A 20,166-nucleotide genomic window follows, 5' to 3' on the forward strand; every position below is an offset into this window, starting at 1 on the left:
CATGTTGCTGCACTGAAACTCGTACCTCCAGCCACCAGCGTCATGAGCTCTCGTCCATTTCTCCAAATCCCTCATCAAACCTGTGAGCCATTGTCTACCTTCTGCATTTGACGCGGTTCTGACCTGCTCCAACTTTTCCCTAAAGTACTTATCCTCAAGCTATCGAGCAGCCTCCTAGAATAGATCAAAGTTTTTCTTGACACCGTCCTTCCATAGTAGATTCTCGGCAAGGTGTCGAGTACACCAACGATGGTGCAAAGGTGCATACCCCTCTAACTTCTCTCGCATGGCATTAAATATGCCCTGATGCCTATCAGATATGACGCCAACCTCCTTGCCAGGCCAAACCACGTGTATCCGGACTAGCCTCAAGAACCATCCCCAACTGTCATTGTTCTCCTTCTCAACCAAAGCAAATGCCAAAGGAACTAACTTGTTGTTCGCGTCACAGGATATGGCTATAAGAAGTGTGCCCTGGTATTTACCAATCAAGAACGTACCATCAATGGAGAAGACAGGACGATAGTGCCTAAAGGCCTCGACACACTGAGGGAAGCAACAGAAGGCACGAAAAAATATCTGCCTCCCATCCTTCCATGCATTAGGTTTTGGGATGTACTCATAATGCATGCCTGGATTCACCGCTTTGATTGCATTGAAAAGAACTAGCAGCTGCTCATACCCATCCTCCCAGTCCCCATATATCATCTTCCACGCTCGCTGCTTAGCCCTCCATGCTTTACCATAAGTTATCACATATCCTCCATACAATGCCTCAACGGTCCTGATAATTGTTCTCACCTTCATGTTGGGTTTTCCCTGCAAAATTCCCATCAACCGCTTGGCAATGAGGGTAGATGTCAACTGCCGATGCCTCAATGTCAGCTCATGGTCAGCACAATTGTGTGGCCCGACAACTTTTGTGATCTTCCATTTTTTAGTCACCTGTTGCTTCCTTGCACAAACCCTCCATGGGCAGCGTTCCTTGTCACACACAACTGTGTAACAGCGCTCCACATATGAATGAAATACCCTATAAGGCCTCTGTCGTATCACTACAAAAGCCTGCAACCACCTCTTCAAAGCAGGGAGGTCATTAAACACCCTCCCCTCCTCAATTGCCATGTTAGGACCAACCTCAGGAGCTTCTAGGAGCTCATCATCATGTCCTTCTGCAAATGCCTGATCGGAATGAGCAAGATCACTGAACTCATGAACTCTAGGATCACGGCGGTCGGGAAAGATACACCTCATCATCTCAACATCACTCTGTGTCATCTCTCCAACAGGACGATCATCATCAGAATCAAGAGCCCTAGCCATCTCATATGGCTCTGAATCATGTATAATTTCAACACTATTGGAGCCACGGAATCCATCTCCAAAGTACACTTGCACAGCAACATGGGGCACATCCATATTCTCAGGAATGTCTCCTACAACATCATTACAGAAATGAGGAAAGAATGAAAGACAGATGTAAGGAACGGGATAAGCTCCCAAAAACCATGCGGTTAAGACACTTACTCAGATGATTCTGTGTCAAAGGGATCTCATAAGGAGGATCTGCCATGAAAACATGAGTATGACAACCATCTCCAAATACCGCATTGGGGGCAGATTGAGCATCAGGAACCGTAGGCGCAATCTGCACATGCAGGTAAGGTTCCGGAATGGGAGGGTCGATGTGTGCTGGATGATCCATTGCTGGGGTAAACCCATGAGGGATTGGATCAACTAACACCCGACGCACAACCACGTCCAAACATTGCAGCTGGCTCTTCATAGCCGATCTCACATAGTTGTCCAACTGATCCACACAACCAATTGAGATCATTCACCTGAAGATGTTTGGAGGACAACCTAGGTGCAGTACACCATCAACTGCAATGTCATCATCTACAAAGCAATGCAGCTCCTCCCGAGCCCTTGCAACCATCTCACTAAATGAAGGCCTATCATTGAATAGCACAGGCACGCTTTGCATATCAAGAAACTCAACATATTCATAGCGATCGCTTTCAACCGTGCATCCATGATATATGGTCACTAGGTTGTCCATCTATTTCAAAAACGTAATGAAAAACATGTCCTTTAGTCCAAATTAGACGATAGATAGTACCTAACAAGTACTTTCTAACTACAAACTAAATAATCAAGATAATAACTACGTATATATTTATAGTGTACTCACTAAATAGATAGATCATATGTAGTTAACTACAAATATAACTACATATATATCTCACTAAATCAACTAACTGAGTCATCACAGTAACTAGTAAATAACAAACACCAACTAAATAGGTACATTGCATATTCATAATTTTTACCTTTCCGGGTCGACGGACGACGGGCGTAGGTCAAGGCGAAGATTCGGGCCCGCGGTGGCGCGGCCGACAACAGAGGTGGCGTGCGGCGGCCGCGGGGTGTCCGGCGCTCCGCGCGGCGAGTCCGGCTCGACAGGCACGGGAGACACGCCGGCGGTGGACGGCGGCAAGGCGGGGCGAGGCCGGCGGTGGAGGGGGCAAGGTGGGGCAAGGCCGAGGCCGCCGGTGGAGACCAAGGCGAGGCTAAGGCGAGGACGGCGGTGGAGGGCGTGGCGGCGCGGCGCTGCAGCCAACCACGGGCAACGGCGCGAGGGCACGGCGGCGCGGTGCGGGCTCGGGCGAGGGAGCAGCAACGGCGCCGCGGCGCGGCGGTGGAGCGGTGACGGCGCGGGCAGGGGCGGCTAGGGCGAGATGGAGAAGAAGAAAGGTGGGGCGGCAGATATTTAGGGGGCTCGGCGCCAGAGTGACTGGCGCCAAGCCCCCTGGCAGGCCACTGCCCCGTGCCAAGGAGCTCGGCGCCATTGACGGTGGCGTCGAGCTCGGCGTCAGTCACTCTAGCGCCGAGCCAAGGGTCCATTTCCTGAATTCTTTCCGCCAGAGGTCTATTTGTGAGAAATTTTTAAAAAAAGGGGTTAAATAGTAAAAAATTCGGCCACAAAGGGGTATTCGTATTGGGGAGCCAGTTCAGGGCAGTGCACAGGCTCGGGGGGAGCAGCCGACAGAGCAGCCTTTGAGGAGGTCAGGCCGTACTCGTCAGACAGAGACAGCTACACCTTCTTCCGCGCAGCGTTCCCGTCCTCGGACCCGCGGAGGAAGCGTTCAGAGGCCAGCACAGCAGCGTGCTTCTCCCATCCTTCGGAGAGAGCACGCAGTGATACAGATGAGGAGGGAGGCAGGATCAGGGGCACCCGGGCTGAGGTTTTTGGAGTCCATCTTCGTGATTTGAGGACCTTGCCAGGGCCTATGGTGAAGAAGTTGAGGAATGTGACTCTCGATGAGTGGTTCACGCCTAGGCGTGACCACAATGTGGATCCTCGCTTTTGGACTCTGTTACAGGAGAGCTTCTTCACCTCTTACACTCGAGGTGGTTCTCAGCTTAGCACGCACAGGATGCTACAGTGGACAGCTCTCAGGGCAGCCGCAGGTGGTACTCCCATACAACATCCCCGGCTTGACAACTCTAGGCCCTGTGCTTATCGGTCAGAATTAGCCCTACTTTTTAGTTATGGGAATAATGTTTTTCTCTCACAACAAATCAGTCCTACGAATCAGCCATAGCAGCAATAAGTCCAGCCGAACAGGGCCTACTCAGTGAGAGGACCCGATATGTTCCAGATTGGGTCCGAATCTTCTATGCTACAGTTCACATTGACCCTGACAAGCTCTCGATGCGGTTCATGTTCATGGGAGAGCAGTGGCAGTTGTCAAGGGAATTAATTGCTCATCACCTTGGTATTCCATTGTCCGAGGTGTCACTTCACCATTTGTGCTATCCTGGTATTGATCCTCCTCGTCGTGCTCACGACCCCGTCTTCCCGACAGATGAGGAGATCAGTCCTTTGTTCATTCAGCCGTTTCTTCCAGGCACTCCTAGGACTCCTGACCGGCCGCTTGACTCCTGAGGCGTATGTGGTTCACAACGCTCTCAAGAGGTCTTTACTCTTCAGAGTTGGGAATGCCGAGTCGATCACCGGACTGCAGCAGTGGCTTCTCGTACACATCATGAGACACAGGCCGTTTGACATCGTTGATCTTTTGGTGTCCGAGGTGGAGGATGCTATTATGGATGGGATGGGCATGAACCGTCAGCAGCCATATGCTCATTGGATTAGTTGGTTGTTGGCTTGCTTGGGAGGTCGGCAGCACATATCCATTTATGAGAGCTGCAAGACGTGCTTCAAGTTCTATAGGCCCACAATGCCTAATGATGCTAGGAGAGGAGCTAGAGGGGTTCGGCGTGCGCATGTTGAGCTCGAGGAGAGAGCTATTGCACAGGCAGCCATGGATGAGGCCGAGCGAGAGGATGAGATACTTGCAGCCGCTGAGGCTTCTCTTCCACACTACCTTGCCACAGATTCTGAGGACTCCGATGAGGACGATGACTACAGTCCTTCAGAGTTCGTCGTGCTCATGATGATGAGGCGGGTGGTTCTTCTCTTCCAGGACAGCATGAGCCAGCGCCAGAGCCGACAGTTCCCACAGTGACAGCTGCTCAGGTCACTCAGCCCGACACGCTCACAGCTGTACTCCAGTCTATGACAGCCGTGCAGCGGGCGAGTGAAGAGAGGATGGTGCGGGCTGAGGAGAGGATGGTACAGATGCAGTCTCATATGTCCCTTCAGCTTGAGACCCAGCAGGTCATTCTTGATGGTATGAGACAACAGCAGGAGGCTCAGAGGCAGCAGGAGGAGGCTCAGAGGCAGCAGATGCTTACCGGTCAGATGTTCTCTTTTCTCTCTGGATGCCTAGGACAGCTGTATTGTCACACCGGGCTTGAGCCACCCCCACTTCCTACCACTCAGCAGATCCAGCACGAACCCACAGCTCCTGCTCCTCCGATTGTTGGTTTCGTGCAGACTCCCTTGGCCACTGACCCAGTCTCACCTCAGCTCTTCTGCAGACTGGGATGTTGTCACTACCACAGACGACCGAGCCTCAGCTTACACAGTCACCGGCTTCTTCTCCCAAGCAGCCACGGCAGGGTGAGTTCACGAGTCCGATGTCGACTCAGGTGTCTGCTCCGTTCTCTACAGCTCCACTTCTATCAGAGGAGACACCGCCGCAGCCTTCTGATCTCCCAGCGCCGAGGTCCAGTTCTCCTCTTCCGTCCTTTGTGACACCTCGGTCCGAGGGGCTTGACGAGCCGGATGCCGCTCTTCGCACTGTCACTCAGCAGATTCAGGCAGAGATGGCTTCTGAGGTTGAGGGGACAGTTTCCTCTCCTTTGCCTGAGGGTGGCATGCCCGCTTCCCCTCGTGTTGATCCAGCTCTTCCCGAGAGTTCTCCCAGCATTTCTGGCTTTAGCTCCGACGCCGAGGCCTCGGCATACGTTGTTCAGCCCTCCGGATCCGCCGCTTCTGCCTCGTCGCCTAAGGGGGAGTAGAGATAGGGGGGAGCTTGGGGGTGTTTGTTGGTTATTTTGTGGATCTTCATGTAATAGACATGTCGTTTGGCTTTTGTGCGTGTTGGATTATATTGTTGACATGTGTACTCATGTGCGTGGTTGTACCTTTATGTTATTGCTTGTATGCTTGTTTACCTTCTCCTTATCTTACTTGTCATGCATTCTGTTATTGACTTGTGCTTTCATTTAAAGGCTAAGGACCTTTCTAGAACTAAGTGTCACAAAGAGACGAAGGACACTTAGTTCTATTTTTTCTCTCTCTCTCTCCTAGTTCTAGATCTAGATGACAAGCTAATGAAGGTTGGAATGGCACAAACTCACCTTATATAGCCACCTCCTCCAAGGAAATCAAGAGCAAAACCTTCCCCCCCCCCCCCCCCCCCCTTTAGATTTGGTGTTTTTGGGCTTTTCCCGAGCTCCTCTCGGGCAAGCGCCAAACTGGAAGGTTGCCTGGGGAGGATGATGAACAGGAGCTTTTATACTGTGCTCTGTGCTGGCGGGCGACATAACCAACCGCCAGCACAGGTCACCCATCTATGCTGGCGGTGGGCTTATGTTGCCCGCCAGCACAGTGCTCTCTGTGCTGGCGGGTGATTATGTCACCCACCAGCAGAGATGGGGTGACCTGTGCTAGTAGGTGCTTGTGTTGCCCGCCAGTACAGTGGCCACTGTGCTGGCGGGTGCATCCCCGCTGGACAGATGATTCTCTGTGCTGGCGGGTGCTAATTGCGCTTGCTAGCACGCTAATTTCCTTGTGCCAGCACAAATCGATTCTGGCGTAGTGAGTGTTGGTTTAACCGGACACTATCGGGTGCCGCCAGGAACCGACACTCTTGCCTGTAGATCATTGTCGGTTTTAGGTAACCGGCAATGATGTCAACCCCCATCACTGCTGGTATGCCACTGTCGGTTTAAAATCCGGCAGTGAAGGGGTTTCTAGAACCGACAGTGATATGAAGAACTGGGGTAGTGAAGCTAAATAATATCAGTATAGATCAATAGGTGAAAGTATAAGATAAAGCAATCCAGTTTGATTGGCAAGCTTGTATTATTTGGAACTCATTACAACAACACGCGAAATAATAGCAGTACAGATCAATAGGTCAAATTAATCATGGAAACACCGAAATAGACAGACTCAGCATTTAGAAAAATAGATACACAGAATGGCTTACTCAGGAAATATGTTTCAGGGATTCGGTCATAGACAACGTGCTCCCGAAAGGCGAAAGCTCCCTAAAAAGAGCAAAACAGTCACATTTGGCCTGGTGTGCAATTGTGGAAGCATGCAAAAACAATTTTACTAATTTTTCAGAATTTCTTCTCCATCCTTTCGCACAACTCCTATGTGTGCCACTATTAACGCTTTCTTCAACCAATCGATGGAAGTTTCAGGCTCATTTGCCATCAAAACAGGAAGAATAGCGATGCACCAAACTACCTGAAAAGGGGTGGAGTCACGGAAAGCGAGTCCAATAGCTCTACCACTCGTACATGCTGCTGAACACTGCCGATTTTAATGCAGAGTAATTATTTCCGAGATGGCAAACATGCAACAGGAGTTCTCAGAGAGGCAAGTAAGACAGTCTTGACAAGGCTAATATACAAGATTTCTACCTGACCTGACCTGATGACCCCAACTAAACTCTTTTTTTTTTTTGGACGAAACTGGAGGGGTGTGGATCACTACAGAAATTATTGAGTAAAAAAAAGCGAAAGAGTTACTGTACAAGCAGTTAAGAAACAAAGAAGGAAATGAAAAAAAAAGGGAGAGTAAAAAGATTACAAGGATCCATAAGTCAAAAGTGATTGAAACTTTGACTTTTGCCCTTAAACTCAGAAGTGATAACTCTTTTTTGAATATTCTCTTTGCTGCTTGTATCTCTGGCTGTTCTTTTTTTAAGATGAAGTCGTTTCTGACAGACCAAATTGCCTAGCACATTAAAATTGCAACCATCATGAAGTAGACTGGATGAGATTTATCTCTGAGTTGTAATATGCATTCAAAGATGTCCACTCCATTCTGAAAACTGATACCCAACATGCTCCAGCAATCCTTAGCAAAAGGACAATCAATGAAAAGGTGTTGATAGGTTTCTTCGACTGAAAGGCTACACAGTACGCAGTTGAATGAATCAAGATGCATATTCTTCCTTCTTAGTATATTTCTTGTGCTAAGCCTGTCATTTAGGAGTAACCAGAAGAAGACCTTATGTTTTGGTTGACAAAAACAATTCAAGAGCCATCTGTATGCTTGGTGGACATCTCTATGTCCAATTAGAAAGCTGTAGGTTCTAGCTGCTGAAAATTCCCCCCAATTGGATGACCATTTGTCATCTCCATCAGTTAAAGGAAAGTGCTCAAGGAAAGATTGCACTGCTTGCAGTTGGGAATATGCTTCATTGGACAAGGGTAGATTGAAAAGGTCTGGAAGATGCTGCTAAGCATAAAATTCCCTGACTGAGATAACTTTGATTTTTGCAAAGGAGTGAAGTTCAGGGTAATCATTTTTCAAAGTCTGCTGGATCCATTTATCTTCCCAAAATAGACAAGTGCTTCCATTTTTAATGTGAATGATGGAGAAGGATTTGAATGTTTGCAGAAGCTTGAGGATGTCTCTCCACCAGAATGAGCCTTTTTTTAGTGGCATTGGGTAACTTACCACATTGCTGTAATGCTTCTCCCAAACCAAAGAAACCAAGGGCAAGTCCTTCTTGTTAAAGAATTTATCTAGATTTTTCATTAGTAGAGCTTCATTGTGTTTCTTTAAGTCAATAACACCTAGGCCTCCCTCCTCCTTTGGTACACACACCATTTCCCATGCTGCCTTTGGAGGTTGTTTTAGAATTTATGTCAGCCCCTCTCCAAAGGCAGTGTTTCCTGAATTTATCAATCTGTTTAATTACTCCTTTAGGAAGGGATAGAGTACACATGTGGAAAGTGGGAAGAGCTGAAAGCACAGCATTTGTGAGCTCAAGTTTCCTAGCCTGGGAGAGGAAAGTAGAAGTGCAGGCTAATCTTCTTTCACACTTAGAAACAAGGGGGGAGGAAATCATCAATTCTGGGTTTAGTGATCCCCAGGGGAAGGCCAAGATAAGTGAAAGGGAAGGATCCCTTAGAGCAACCGAAGGTATTGGCTAGATGGTTAAACTTTTCTGGAGAAATGTTAATTGGAACCATCATGGATTTATTGAAGTTGACTTTTAACCCAGTGGATTCAGAGAAGGAATGTAACATAGATTTCAGAAAAAACAACTGTCTTGTGTCACTTTCAAGGACAATAAGGGTGTCATCAGCATACTGAATCACAGGGAAGTCCAAAGAGGTATTCAGAGGGATTGGAAGGTTGAGAAGGCCTCTTTGTCTTGCTTTGTTCAGTATGGTCCGGAGAAAATCAGCTGCCAAGACAAACAGGAAAGGGGAGAGGGGATCCCCTTGTCTGACCCTCTCTAACAATGAATGGTTTTTCTTGGCACCCCATTGAGTAGCACATTGGAGGTCCTAGAGGAGAGAATGTTTTTGATCCATCCAAGCCAAAGTGGTCCAAAACCCTTTGCTTCCATAAGTTTTAGAATAGTTTGGTGCTCAATTTTATCAAAAGCTTTCTCAAAGTCCAGCTTGAGAATGATGATTTCCTTCTTAGAATGGTGACATAGGTGCAGGTATTCAAAGGACCAAGCAAGGCAATCCTGGATTGTTCTGTTTTTGATGAAGCCATATTGGTTTTTTGTGAATAAGAGAAGGAATGATAGCCTGGAGCCTGTTGGCAAGGATTTTGGTAATGATTTTCATTGAGCAATTAAGAAGGGATATGGGTCTGTAATCAGATATACAAGTGGGGCTATCAATCTTTGGAACAAGAGTGATAAAGGAGGAGTTAATACTCTAGAGGCAGACATTGTAGCTATGAAAAGCCCAGCAAAGTTCATAGAAGTCATTTTTAATGGTTGCCCAACATTTTTTTATGAACTACCACTATGTTCAGGAGTATTTGGTTCACAAGCCAGTAGTATTTGATTTAGAAGCTGCAAAGTGTGTTTCCAAGGGGATGCAACTTACCAGGAAGTCAGGAACACAAGGGTCACCGGGGATCGAGCACCCGCAAAGCTGCAAAATGGAATCAAATTGATGGTGTATTACTTGCTAGGAAGTACGAACACGCATGTAAAGAAAAGATCAAATGACTAGCATCGCAGCTCTAGCTTGTTGGCATCACACACAGGTGCATGTCTCCACGGTGTCGCTGCAGTGTCCGCCGGCGGCAGCCCGACAGCGTCTCGGTGCAGTCGTTGCACTGCAGCCTCTTCCTTGACCAGAGTACCAGACCACATCCTAGCAGCGGCCACTCCGATCCCACTGCGATTTGGCGGCAGCCAGCAGCACCGACCCATCTCCCTCCCTCTTTTAGGTCCTCCCGGCGGCGCGGCAGGCGGCACAACGCGCTATGGGTCCTCAGATCGGAATTGGACGTGGGTGATAGAAGGAAAGTCACGGCGTGACCTGACAGTCAAGTGCTGAATCTGAATCCCCAATCACGCCCAAATTTAGTGAATGAATACAGTGAAATCAGGGTGTGTTGACGTGATTCCCCACCCACAGAGGAGAGACCAGATGGCATGGATATGGCATGGGGGCGGCCGTGCCGTGTTGGTGCTATTCCTGTTGACTGCGTTTTCTTTTCTAGAAGCCTTTGACCACCGGTGTGAAATATGTTGTCTCTAGTCTCTCCCAGTTCCGGAAGCTCTGTGCCCAGCAATGGAGATCGCATGGGGCGGCCGTGCCGGCGCTGTTGTTGTTGACTGTTAATGGTTGTCTATAGTCTCTCCCAACTCCGGCGGAACGGCACCCGGCAAGGTGTCAGGGTGTCGTGAAATATGGTTGTGTCTCTCCCAGCTCCGGCGGCTCGGTGCCCGACAATGGAGACTGCGTGGGGCGGCCGTGCTGGAACGGCCATGCGCTTTGGATTGATGAGATGTCATTTCATCTCGGACAAGCCGATGACGAGCTTATGAATAGAAGAGTTTAATCCTCATTCCTGCCATTGCAACGAGTTGCATTCATCGATCAGTTACTTGCTCGATCGGCTCAGCCCTCCTCGTTGAGTCCCACTCCGATCCGCTGCCTGTAACTGCAACAGTTCTTCGTGCCTCGTCTGATCCGACTCCGATCAACATGCATACTTTCGGCAGCCTTGCACTCCTCGTCGTAGAGAAGACAGTTCCGGTGGCAGTGGCAGGCCGCCAAGCCCCACCGACGATGACACCCACACCGCCGTCACTACTGGAAACGCGTGCTTTGCCGAGGGCCTGAGGATTTGCCGAGGGCCAAATCTCGGGTACTCGGCAAAGACACTCTTTGCCGAGGGCCAGCCACAGGAGCCCTCGGCAAAGAACAGCCCTCGGCAAAGAGGCCTTTGCCGAGGGTCCGACCCTCGGCAAAGACAGGCCCACGACAAATCAAATCTTTGCCGAGGGCCGCGGCCCTCGACAAAGATGCCCTCGGCAAATTAGGCCCGTTGGGTCACGGCGGCCATTCCCGTCAAGCTTTGCCGAGGGCCACCCGTTAGGCCCTCGGCAAAGGTTTTTTTTTGCAAATTTTTTTTTAAAAAAAGTCTTTGCCGAGGGCCCTAGACCAGGCCCTCGGCAAAGTTTTTTTGGAACCAGTTTTTCGGCCAATTTTTTTTTTTTATAAATCGTCTTTGCCGAGGGCCCGAGGCGAGGCCCTCGGCAAAGAAGCCCTTTGCCGAGGGCCAGGCTAGGCCCTCGGCAAAGATTTTTTTTTTTGTTTTTTTAGCCCAGTTTTTTTGTGGTGCTACAATACATTGTTTTGAACTCAATTTTAAAATTTGGACCAATTTTGACTTTTTTGTATCTTTCCTTAATTTATTTCGATTCTTTGATTTTTTTCGAATATGTCAAATTTGAACTGCAGGTGCATGGAATATTGCAATGTAGTGTTTCGAAAAATGTTATTCATGTTAATTGGTGCATGTTGAGTCCCTATCCACGAACTCGCATCAAATTTCGCGCATCTTCTTCACGTAACATGACGACCGACTTGCCGGAAAAGTGTTTTAAAATTATATAAAATCCATACGAAGTCCGAAAATCACGAAACTTGGCGAGATGTCATGTTATCGCATGTGTAGGCTGTGGTAAAAAATTGAGAATGTTTCGAGCGAGTTGCGACATCGGATGCCTGAAACCCAGACATCTCCACATGTGATCACATGTGGAGATGTGTGGGTTTTAGACATCCGATGTCCCCACTTGCTCGAAACCTTCTTAATTTTTTACCACAGCCTACACATGCGATAACATGACACCTCGACAAGTTTCGTGATTTTTGAACTTTGTATGGATTTTATATAATTTAAAAATAGTTTTCCGACAAGTTCCTCGTCATGTTACGTGAAGAAGATGCCCGAAATTTGATGTGAGTTCGTGGATAGGGACTCAACATACACCAAATACCATGAATAACATTTTTCGAATCACTAAATTGCATTATTCCATCCACCTGCAGTTCAAATTTGAAATATTCGAAAAAAATCAAGGAAAAGAAATAAATTAGGGAAATACATCAAACAAAGTCAAAATTGTCCCAAATTTTAAAATTGAGTTTTAAATAATGTATTATAGCACCACAAAAAAAACTGGGTTCAAAAAACAAAAAAAAATAAAAAATCTTTGCCGAGGGCCTAGCCTGACCCTCGGCAAAGGGGATTTTTGCCGAGGGCCTGGCCAATGACCCTCGGCAAAGAAAATTTAAAAAAAACAAAAAATCTTTGCCGAGGGCCCTGGATCTTGGCCCTCGGCAAAGGGCCCAACCCTAAATCGGCCAGCGGCCTGGCCCAAAATCGCCGCCCACATTTCATATGCCACTGCTGCGTGCCGCCGCCGCCCTGCGCGGCCCGCCGCCCCACCACCGCACCGCCCGACCTCCGCGCCGCCCCGGCGCGCCTGCTCGCGCAGTTCCCGCGGCTCGGGTCGCTGGCCGTGAACGGGAAGGCCCGCGCGGCCATGTATGGCCTCATACCCGACGACTGGGGCACCTACGCCCGCCCCTGGGTCACCGAGCTCGCCGTGCCGCTCGAGTGCCTCAAGGCGCTCCACCTCCGCCGCATGGTCGTCACGGACAACGACCTCGCTGAGCTCGTCCGTGCCAGGGGCCACATGCTGCAGGAGCTCAAGCTCGACAAGTGCACCGGCTTCTCCACGGATGGACTCCGCCTCGTTGCCCACTCCTGCAGGTACTCGTACTCCTCGATTCTCTTGCTCTTGTTAGCTCCGATCTGGGTGCTGGAGGAAGTAAGATCGAATTGGGGTTACTGAGATGGTGACAATGAGGGGGCGTAGCTACTGTCTAGTCGTTGATTCCCCGAAACGGTTGTGGAGTCATAGCACCCATCACTTTCTGCAAGTAGAAACTTGTGCTACCTTACGGAGAGTTTTTACCAAAAAGCAGGTTTGAGATCTAGCGCTAAAAATTGGGTGGACTGCCCTCAAATGATTAGAGATCCTAACTAATAATCATAGAAGATCCGCAGAAGTCTTAGGAGTGCATCTTCAAACCTGTATCATTACAGTTCGTGGCTTCTGCTGTAGATTTCTCCAAAAAAGAAAGTTTAATTGATGGTGTTAATTGTGAATAATTTGATTATGGGATGCCTTATTCGATATATATTATATATAAAGAAAAGTTGAGTCGTCGAGCAAACCACTGGGAACATGGAAGGTTGGGCTGTGTTTTGTCTTTGGATAGATCTACCAGAAAAGGAGTCTTTAAATGACCCCAAATTTATTAGGTTCAACCATATGTTCTTGTCACCTCAACAACCTGTCAAAATTTTTTGTATATGCTGCTTCGAATAGCCCTATCGCTTACCTTGTTGTATTCTCATGTAAAATAGAGTTTTCTGTTCAATCCGTGGTAAACAATGGTTGTCACTTCTTTCACAGCACAGGGAGAAAGCATGGTTTTCAAGTTCAGTGAAGTCGAGATTGCAGTACTTAGGACCACAGCCAGGCATTCCAGTTCTAGATGACGAGCACGTTAAGGGCGTTCATCTCGATCCATTAGCTGGCCCAGTAGATGCCTTTTGCCTTATGGTTCTTGATCCGGAAAAGGTTAAGCAGCCTTTTTTTTTCACTTTCCTATTGTTGCTCTCATGTTTTGTGCTACCATGTGTATGATGTTTATATTAAGAGTGCTGTGTTCACTATTTTCATGCAGAGGATAAACCTAAAATTTTGACTTACCTTACCACGAGGAACCAAAATAATATAATCTTGCAAAAATTGTTTGGATTCAGAATTTATTTTTGGATTTTTTAAGTTCCCTATTTGGTGATACGATTGTAGTCACACACTATTTTTGAAAATTGTAATGCTGAGGATATAGTGTGAGAAAATGATGACTTTGGCGCTAAATAGGAATGAAGATAGGTTATGGTTCTTTTTATTGTACTGAATCCGCCCACAATTTTCAATTTACACTCCCGGCCGGCCCTGCCCCCGGCCTTAAAATGGTCTCAGCATTTCTGTGAAGATTACAATCCCCGTAAATATAGAGGCACTCTCTTTTCTACCCCTGCAGTTCTATTTAGGCTGATGCAACTACCAGATGTATACCAGGTTCTCCTAGAAAGGTTTGGTCTGGTTCTTCTAAGCTGGGATGAGATTTTATGCGAGCTCCGCCATTTTTCCTGGAACTGATGGCTTATTATTTTTCCATCTAGATATGTCAAGATGCAATGCCCTGATTGTGGCTCAGTGCCTGATGAACCGGCACTGTGTTTGCTTTGTGGCAAACTATGTTCGCCTAGTTGGAAACCATGCATGCTGCAGGTGATAGAACTTTGCTTGTAAAAGTTCCTATTACCTTGTGTTGTGCCATAATTTATCAAACGCCTGTCCTAATTTTATTTGTTTGTAGGACTGGTAAATGCCAGAATCATGCATTGCAATGTGGTGCTGGTATTGGCATATTTCTTCTAGTGAGGGTACGTACTAGCTCATTACTTTTTTTCCCTTGAACATGCAGGAGAGCTGCATATCTTTTATATTAAGAAGAAAAGGGGCATGAGAAACCCCAAATAACAAAGAACCACCCTATCTCATTACACATGATACTATTTTGTCCAGTATAACGTCCTCTGTTCTTTCTTATGTGAATATGCTTCAATTTTGATGGTCTTCTGCGCAGAAAACAACAATCCTGTTGCAGCGATCTGCTCGTCTGGCCTTTTGGCCGTCTCTATACCTTGATTCTTTTGGAGAGGAGGTATTGCTTAATTTCCTAATGTTTGTTATTCTTATATGGACTTATAGCTGTTTGTTACATTCTCCGCTTGAAATTTTACCTCCTACTGATGAACCCACTTGAGCTTCTCCGCCACACAGCAGAAGTTCATTTGGCCTCAAAATCAGATGCATGCTTCTATTGTGAACATGAAATAAAATGTCCCATATGTGAAATCTTTAGATGTTTGATTTTTCCTCGAGAACAATAACAAGTGAAACTGATTTCAGATCATCTGAATGACCATCAATGGATGATGTGATGGATCTTATCATTTGTATCTAGTCATAAACTACCACCTGTATATATATTAACCTCAAGAATAAGTAAAGAATAAGTGAAACTCCTACGATTGAAACTGTGCATTGAGGAAAGTGGGCATTCTTTCATGACAATGTGAGCTTATGCTCTTTACCTTTTTGGGATGTTTGGAACTTTGGATGCAGGATCATGAAATGCAGAGAGGAAATGCTCTTTACCTTTTTTCAATTGAGTCTAATCTTTTTGTATTCCTAGATTACTAGATGCAATCTCTAAGTTCCAAAACTGTTTTCCCGGATTACTCACACATGCAATCTCTGCTCCTTTGTGCAGCCTCCGTCCGCGGGTTCCAATCATCCCGGTAGTGCGTCACCGGGTGATCCCGCCTTTCCTTCACCACCGTCTCATAGGCTACCTTGATGAGGACTAGTGCTAGGTGATGTGGTTGGACTTTATTGTAATATTTATGGTTTATGGTTCTGACTTGTGCTTGGATTTCATGAACTTGTCGTAATAAACATGTGAATGATGATGAACATGTGACTTGTCGTTGTAATATATTGTGATTTGTGGTTCACAATTATGGTTGTGATATATTGTGAGAAAATGGGTTCTGTGTGATATATATATGTGATGGTTGATATATATATGTATATATATGAAATGCTTGTGTCGATGGAATGCAAAAAACAAAAAAAAATTAAATTTATGCCTCTTTGCCGAGGGCAATGACCAAGGCCATCGGCAAAGAAGGGTCCTTTGCCGAGGGCCGTCCCATTGCCCTCGGCAAAGATTTATTGGAAAAATTCTGGAACATTTCGTTGCCGAGGGCCATGGTTGGAGGCCCTCGGCAAAGACTTTTTAAAAAAAATTAAAATTTCTTTGCCGAGGGCCTGCGGGGAAGCCCTCGGCGAAGATTTTTTCAAAAAAAAAAGAATAATTCTTTGCCGAGGGCCTGCACGGGAAAGCCCTCGGCAAAGATTTTTTGGAAAAATTCTGCAACATTTCTTTGCCGAGGGCCATGGTTGGAGGCCCTCGGCAAAGACTTTTTCAAAAAAAAAAAGAATAATTCTTTGCCGAGGGCCGTCCTATTGCCCTCGGCAAAGATTTTTTGGAAAAATTCTGCAACATTTCTTTGCCGAGGGCCATGGTTGGAGGCCCTCGGCAAAGATTTTTCAAAAAAAAAAGAATAATTCTTTGCCGAGGGCCCCCCGGAGACGGCCCTCGGCAAAGACTCCGTCCCAGGCGCCGGTACCGTGACGGCTGCTTTTCTTTGCCGAGTGCCGCTCCAGCCCTCGGCAAAGGCTTTGCCGAGTGCCCGATAAAGGGCCCTCGGCAAAGACCCTCTTCGCCGACTCAAAATTCCCCGAGAGCTCTTTGCCGAGGGCCGCCCTCGGCAAAGCCTTTGCCGAGGGTTAATGGGCCTTTGCCGAGGGCCTCAGGCCCTCGGCAAAGAGGCCGTCTCTAGTAGTGCGTTGACGAGGGCGCCGCCGCCCGCCGTGGCATGCCATTGCTGGTGGCTTTGTGTTTATGGTTGTCTCTATTCTTTGCTTAAGATGGAGACGAGTACATGACCCCACTAGTTAAGCAAGATATCAGGACTGTTGTGGTGCTGCTTTGGTTTCCTCAAATACATCACAATGCAAAGTGGCCCTATAAAGTGCAAGTTTATGACTAATGTAGATAACTCTCCGAGTGAGACATATGGACATCCAAACAAAGTTAGGGGACTGTATATATATTTATATGACCTTTAAGCATGAAATCTTTGCTGGAGGTCATAGACCTTTAGGCATGAAATTTTGCTGGAGGTCAACCAAAAAGTATATGACATTTACTTATCGTGTAATTGCATTGCAAAATCATTATAACGGACCATCATTGTTCAACCATTATCCTCAGTGTGATCAACTGAACACCTTTCATGAGGAGAGAAGCAACTACCGATGCAAACTGCATGATGCTCAATGATATGGCAGGAACATCAATTTTCTACCCTGAGCCAACTTATACTTGTTGGTCAAAAAAAAAGCTCTGCCAGCAGAGGCTGCTGACGCAGCACCAACCTTGAGTAGCACCAACCTAGATCACCCTGCCCGTATGAACTGCTACCTGACCAACACCTTCAGATTAGCACAGGACTTTAATTTGTACCCATGTTCATGATCAGGCATGCCTTACTCAACTCTAATCTTTATTTAATTACCCTCCATCACAAACCTAGCCTATTTGGAAGGTGGGTTTTCATTAGAACCAGTGTAAAATATCAGTCCAAAAGTTTTCCAGGCCTGACCCAAAAATCTATTTGGATGGGCCGTTACTGAAAACGAACTTACACTACAATACTCATTATATATTTATTTTCCATTTAATGATTCTTTTCACATCACATGTAGTTCAAATTTTAAGTAATTTTGATAAATTGGCAGAAATGCACTTAAAATCCAGAAACACATATTATTGTATAAAAAATTTAACCAAAACATGTATTAGATGGACAAACATATGGAATCTTGGCTACCTTGATTTTTATGTAAAAATGTAAAGTCTACATGATGCAGAGTACTATTTGTGTCTCTCTTTAGTACAAAACATAATATGTATACATATTTTATGATGTGGAATAACTTAAAACAATATGTTGATAGCCTAGTGTTGTGATGACCTTGTTTGTTCTATGATTATGGGCACGTGTTCAAACCTTGAAATATCTTCCGCTATGGTTCTTTTCTCTCTCGTTTTTTTCCTAAATAAAATAGAGTCATCAGCTAGTTGGGTTGTAACCACAGAAAGAAAGGTGAGTGGGAGGGAGCCCAATTGGGTCAGATTATGTGCAAGAAAGGAGAGAGAAAAAAGCCCGGTTGGGCCAGATTCGGTACAGGAAGGGAGAAAAGGCCACAATGCCGTGTTGGTGGGCTTTTGGAGAGAAATTGGTTGGCCTTTTTGAGACTAGAAGAGAAAAGGACTTGTTATTTTGTTTGAATTAAAGAAATCAATCATAATTGTTTTTTTTCTCGAACGTGTCATTGGCACGGTATTCATTAAGCAGAAGAAGAGTTTTACAAATTAAAGCTGGGGCAGTAGTTTGTGATTACCGAGTCAAACACCAACAGAGCTCACACAGTTGTGATTACAAAAGAAACTACATAGCGACCGTGAAGAGGATCAAGCATAGGGGCAAACACAGCAGGCCCTGAACTCAGTGGCTAAAAATGCTCGAAGCTAGTGAGGTTCAGCTCTATGGCCACCGTATCGAAATATGGAGCGAAGAGCGCCTAAAGGGCCTCGGTTTGGAGGGCGACAACGGCGCAGTGAAGATTGCCTTGATTACTATCCAAAGTCGTAGGTTTCGGACTCTGCGCCATGTTTGCGATCCCTTGCTTCAGCACATTTTGTGCCTGGACAATCAGGTTGGAGGCCTTGGTCTTAGCAGCAAGCCTCCCACTCCGGCGCACCGACACCACCTTTGAAGGTGTCCTACACCTCCTTAGCCTCGGCTTGCGGATCAACGGGGTCTCGAGCGGGATGCATAGCCGCGCCTCCAATTATGCCAACAATGACACATCAGCCAATCAAGGTTGAGCATTGCGGCCTTCGTCGTCAGTCGATCACCCACGGTTGGGCCTCAATAGCTCAAGCTCCATAGCCTCCGAATTCGGCATAGGCATTCGCGGCCGCTTCCTACCCTGGGGGGAGTAACGCAGAGCCAAGTCAGGCAATCCACAAAGCTGTGCTGGAAGGAGCGACCCTCCAGGTCTGGCTGGGACCCCCGTACCTGAAGGCTTCTCCATGATTGTCGATGTTTCACCACCGATAGCCTGCCATAGGGGTCCCCGGGGCAGTTTGTTCGAGCTTCAGCGTATGCAGAACTCAACGGTAAACGCAAGGGACAGTCAATTTATCCTGGTTCGGGGCCTCGACCGTGATCGAGTAATAGCCCTACGTTCAGTCGGTGTTAGCCTTTGCGTTGGATTGATTGTAAAGTGTTGTGTTGCATTCTCTAAGTCCTATCTCTAGGAACCCTGCCCTCCTTTATATAGTCAGGAGGTCAGAATCCTAGTCGGTTTATAACGAGAGTTCCTAGTAGAATTACAGAATAATAATACTACTAAGATTACAGGGGAAGAATCCTAGTTAGACTAGATCTTCTCCCTTCCTTGCGGGTATCCCGTGGGTCCTGCACCGACAAGCCCCCGAGCACTTCATGGTTGAGCTCTGGAAGCCTCCTCTTGTTCCTTCAGGTCTTATCGAGCAAGAACAAGCGTCGTCCGAGTGCTTTCCTGAGCAAAACCGTGTAGCGCTTCGTGAGGTCTTTGCGTGGTGTGTACCTTTTTGAAGAAAAAAAGTACTCCCATTTGGGTGTAGCCCCGAGCCTCTTGCTGTTTGGCACAAGGAGCTGGAGGGTCTTCTCTTGAATTTGCTCTGATTCTTCGTCGAAGGGCTCCTAAGCATATACCCGGGTTCTTTGTCAAAAAGAGCTCGGATATAGGTATGTCCGGGTTCTTTTTGTCGTGTGGCCTTGAAGTGGTCTGTCTTGAAGAAGTCTTCTGAGTGATGTGCGCTTTTTTGAAGGAAAAAGTGCACTCACTGAGTGTAGCCCCCCAGCCTCTTGCTATTTGAAACAAAAGGTTGGAGGGTCCTGAATCTTATGTTGTTTGGAAAACTGCTGTTTTGAGGAAGTTTTCTGTGTGATGTGCGCTTTTTTGAAGGAAAAATACACTCACTGAGTTTAGCCCCTGAGCGTATATCCGGGTTCTTTTATTCAAAAAGAACTCGGGTGTAGGGTCTTGGCATATTCTCTGGTCATCTGCTGTTGTCAGGTGTGGTTGTATGGTAGTGGTTGAGTGTAAATGTTGTTTGCTCATGAGTTGTACAGTGTTGGTATATCCTTTTAAATATGCTCGTCCTTGAGTACTGTTCCTTCACGCCTGAGTCCTCTTTCATTGAATTGTCTTTTCACTGTGTCCTTTATTAGGTTTGTTCCGTTGGTGCTCCCGGTCTATGTGCACCGCTTCTTTGGTCTATAAATACCCTCCTGGTATGCTGCTTTGATTCATCGAGCACTTTGTTGCGTGGTCTGAAATCTCTATAGTCATGAATATGATATTTACTGAAGTAGAGCAGCCCCTGGGCGTATTTTGTAGTTCT

The 20,166-nt window shown here is 46.7% G+C and overlaps 1 protein-coding gene and 1 long non-coding RNA gene across 2 annotated transcripts; one reads left to right on the forward strand and one right to left on the reverse strand.

The window, feature by feature from the left end:
- Window positions 1–7,166: 7,166 nt before the first annotated feature.
- LOC136483252 (uncharacterized) lies at window positions 7,167–9,798 on the reverse strand. Its single transcript, XR_010765378.1, has 3 exons — window positions 9,675–9,798; window positions 9,514–9,561; window positions 7,167–7,510 (listed from the first exon to the last, which is right to left on the reverse strand). It is a non-coding gene; the product is annotated as an uncharacterized lncRNA (long non-coding RNA).
- A 411-nt stretch (window positions 9,799–10,209) lies between these two features.
- Window positions 10,210–14,458, forward strand: LOC136479247 (coronatine-insensitive protein homolog 1b-like). Its single transcript, XM_066477175.1, has 4 exons — window positions 10,210–10,255; window positions 12,277–12,706; window positions 14,195–14,303; window positions 14,392–14,458. Exons 1-4 carry the CDS (start codon window positions 10,210–10,212, stop codon window positions 14,398–14,400), a joined length of 594 nt encoding a protein of 197 aa, XP_066333272.1. The 3' UTR covers window positions 14,401–14,458.
- The last annotated feature ends 5,708 nt before the right edge of the window (window positions 14,459–20,166 follow it).

The sequence above is a fragment of the Miscanthus floridulus genome, chromosome 9 (assembly GCF_019320115.1).
Source record: "Miscanthus floridulus cultivar M001 chromosome 9, ASM1932011v1, whole genome shotgun sequence".
Lineage (NCBI taxonomy): Eukaryota > Viridiplantae > Streptophyta > Magnoliopsida > Poales > Poaceae > Miscanthus > Miscanthus floridulus.

Coding starts and splice junctions, on each gene's coding strand:
- LOC136479247 (XM_066477175.1), top strand. CDS start 10,210: ATGGAGATCGCATGGGGCGGCCGTGCCGGCGCTGTTGTTGTTGACT. Junction 10,256..12,276: donor CGGCGCTGTTGTTGTTGACT/GTTAATGGTTGT, acceptor CCCTCGGCAAAG/GGCCCAACCCTAAATCGGCC. Junction 12,707..14,194: donor CTCGTTGCCCACTCCTGCAG/GTACTCGTACTC, acceptor TTTTCCATCTAG/ATATGTCAAGATGCAATGCC.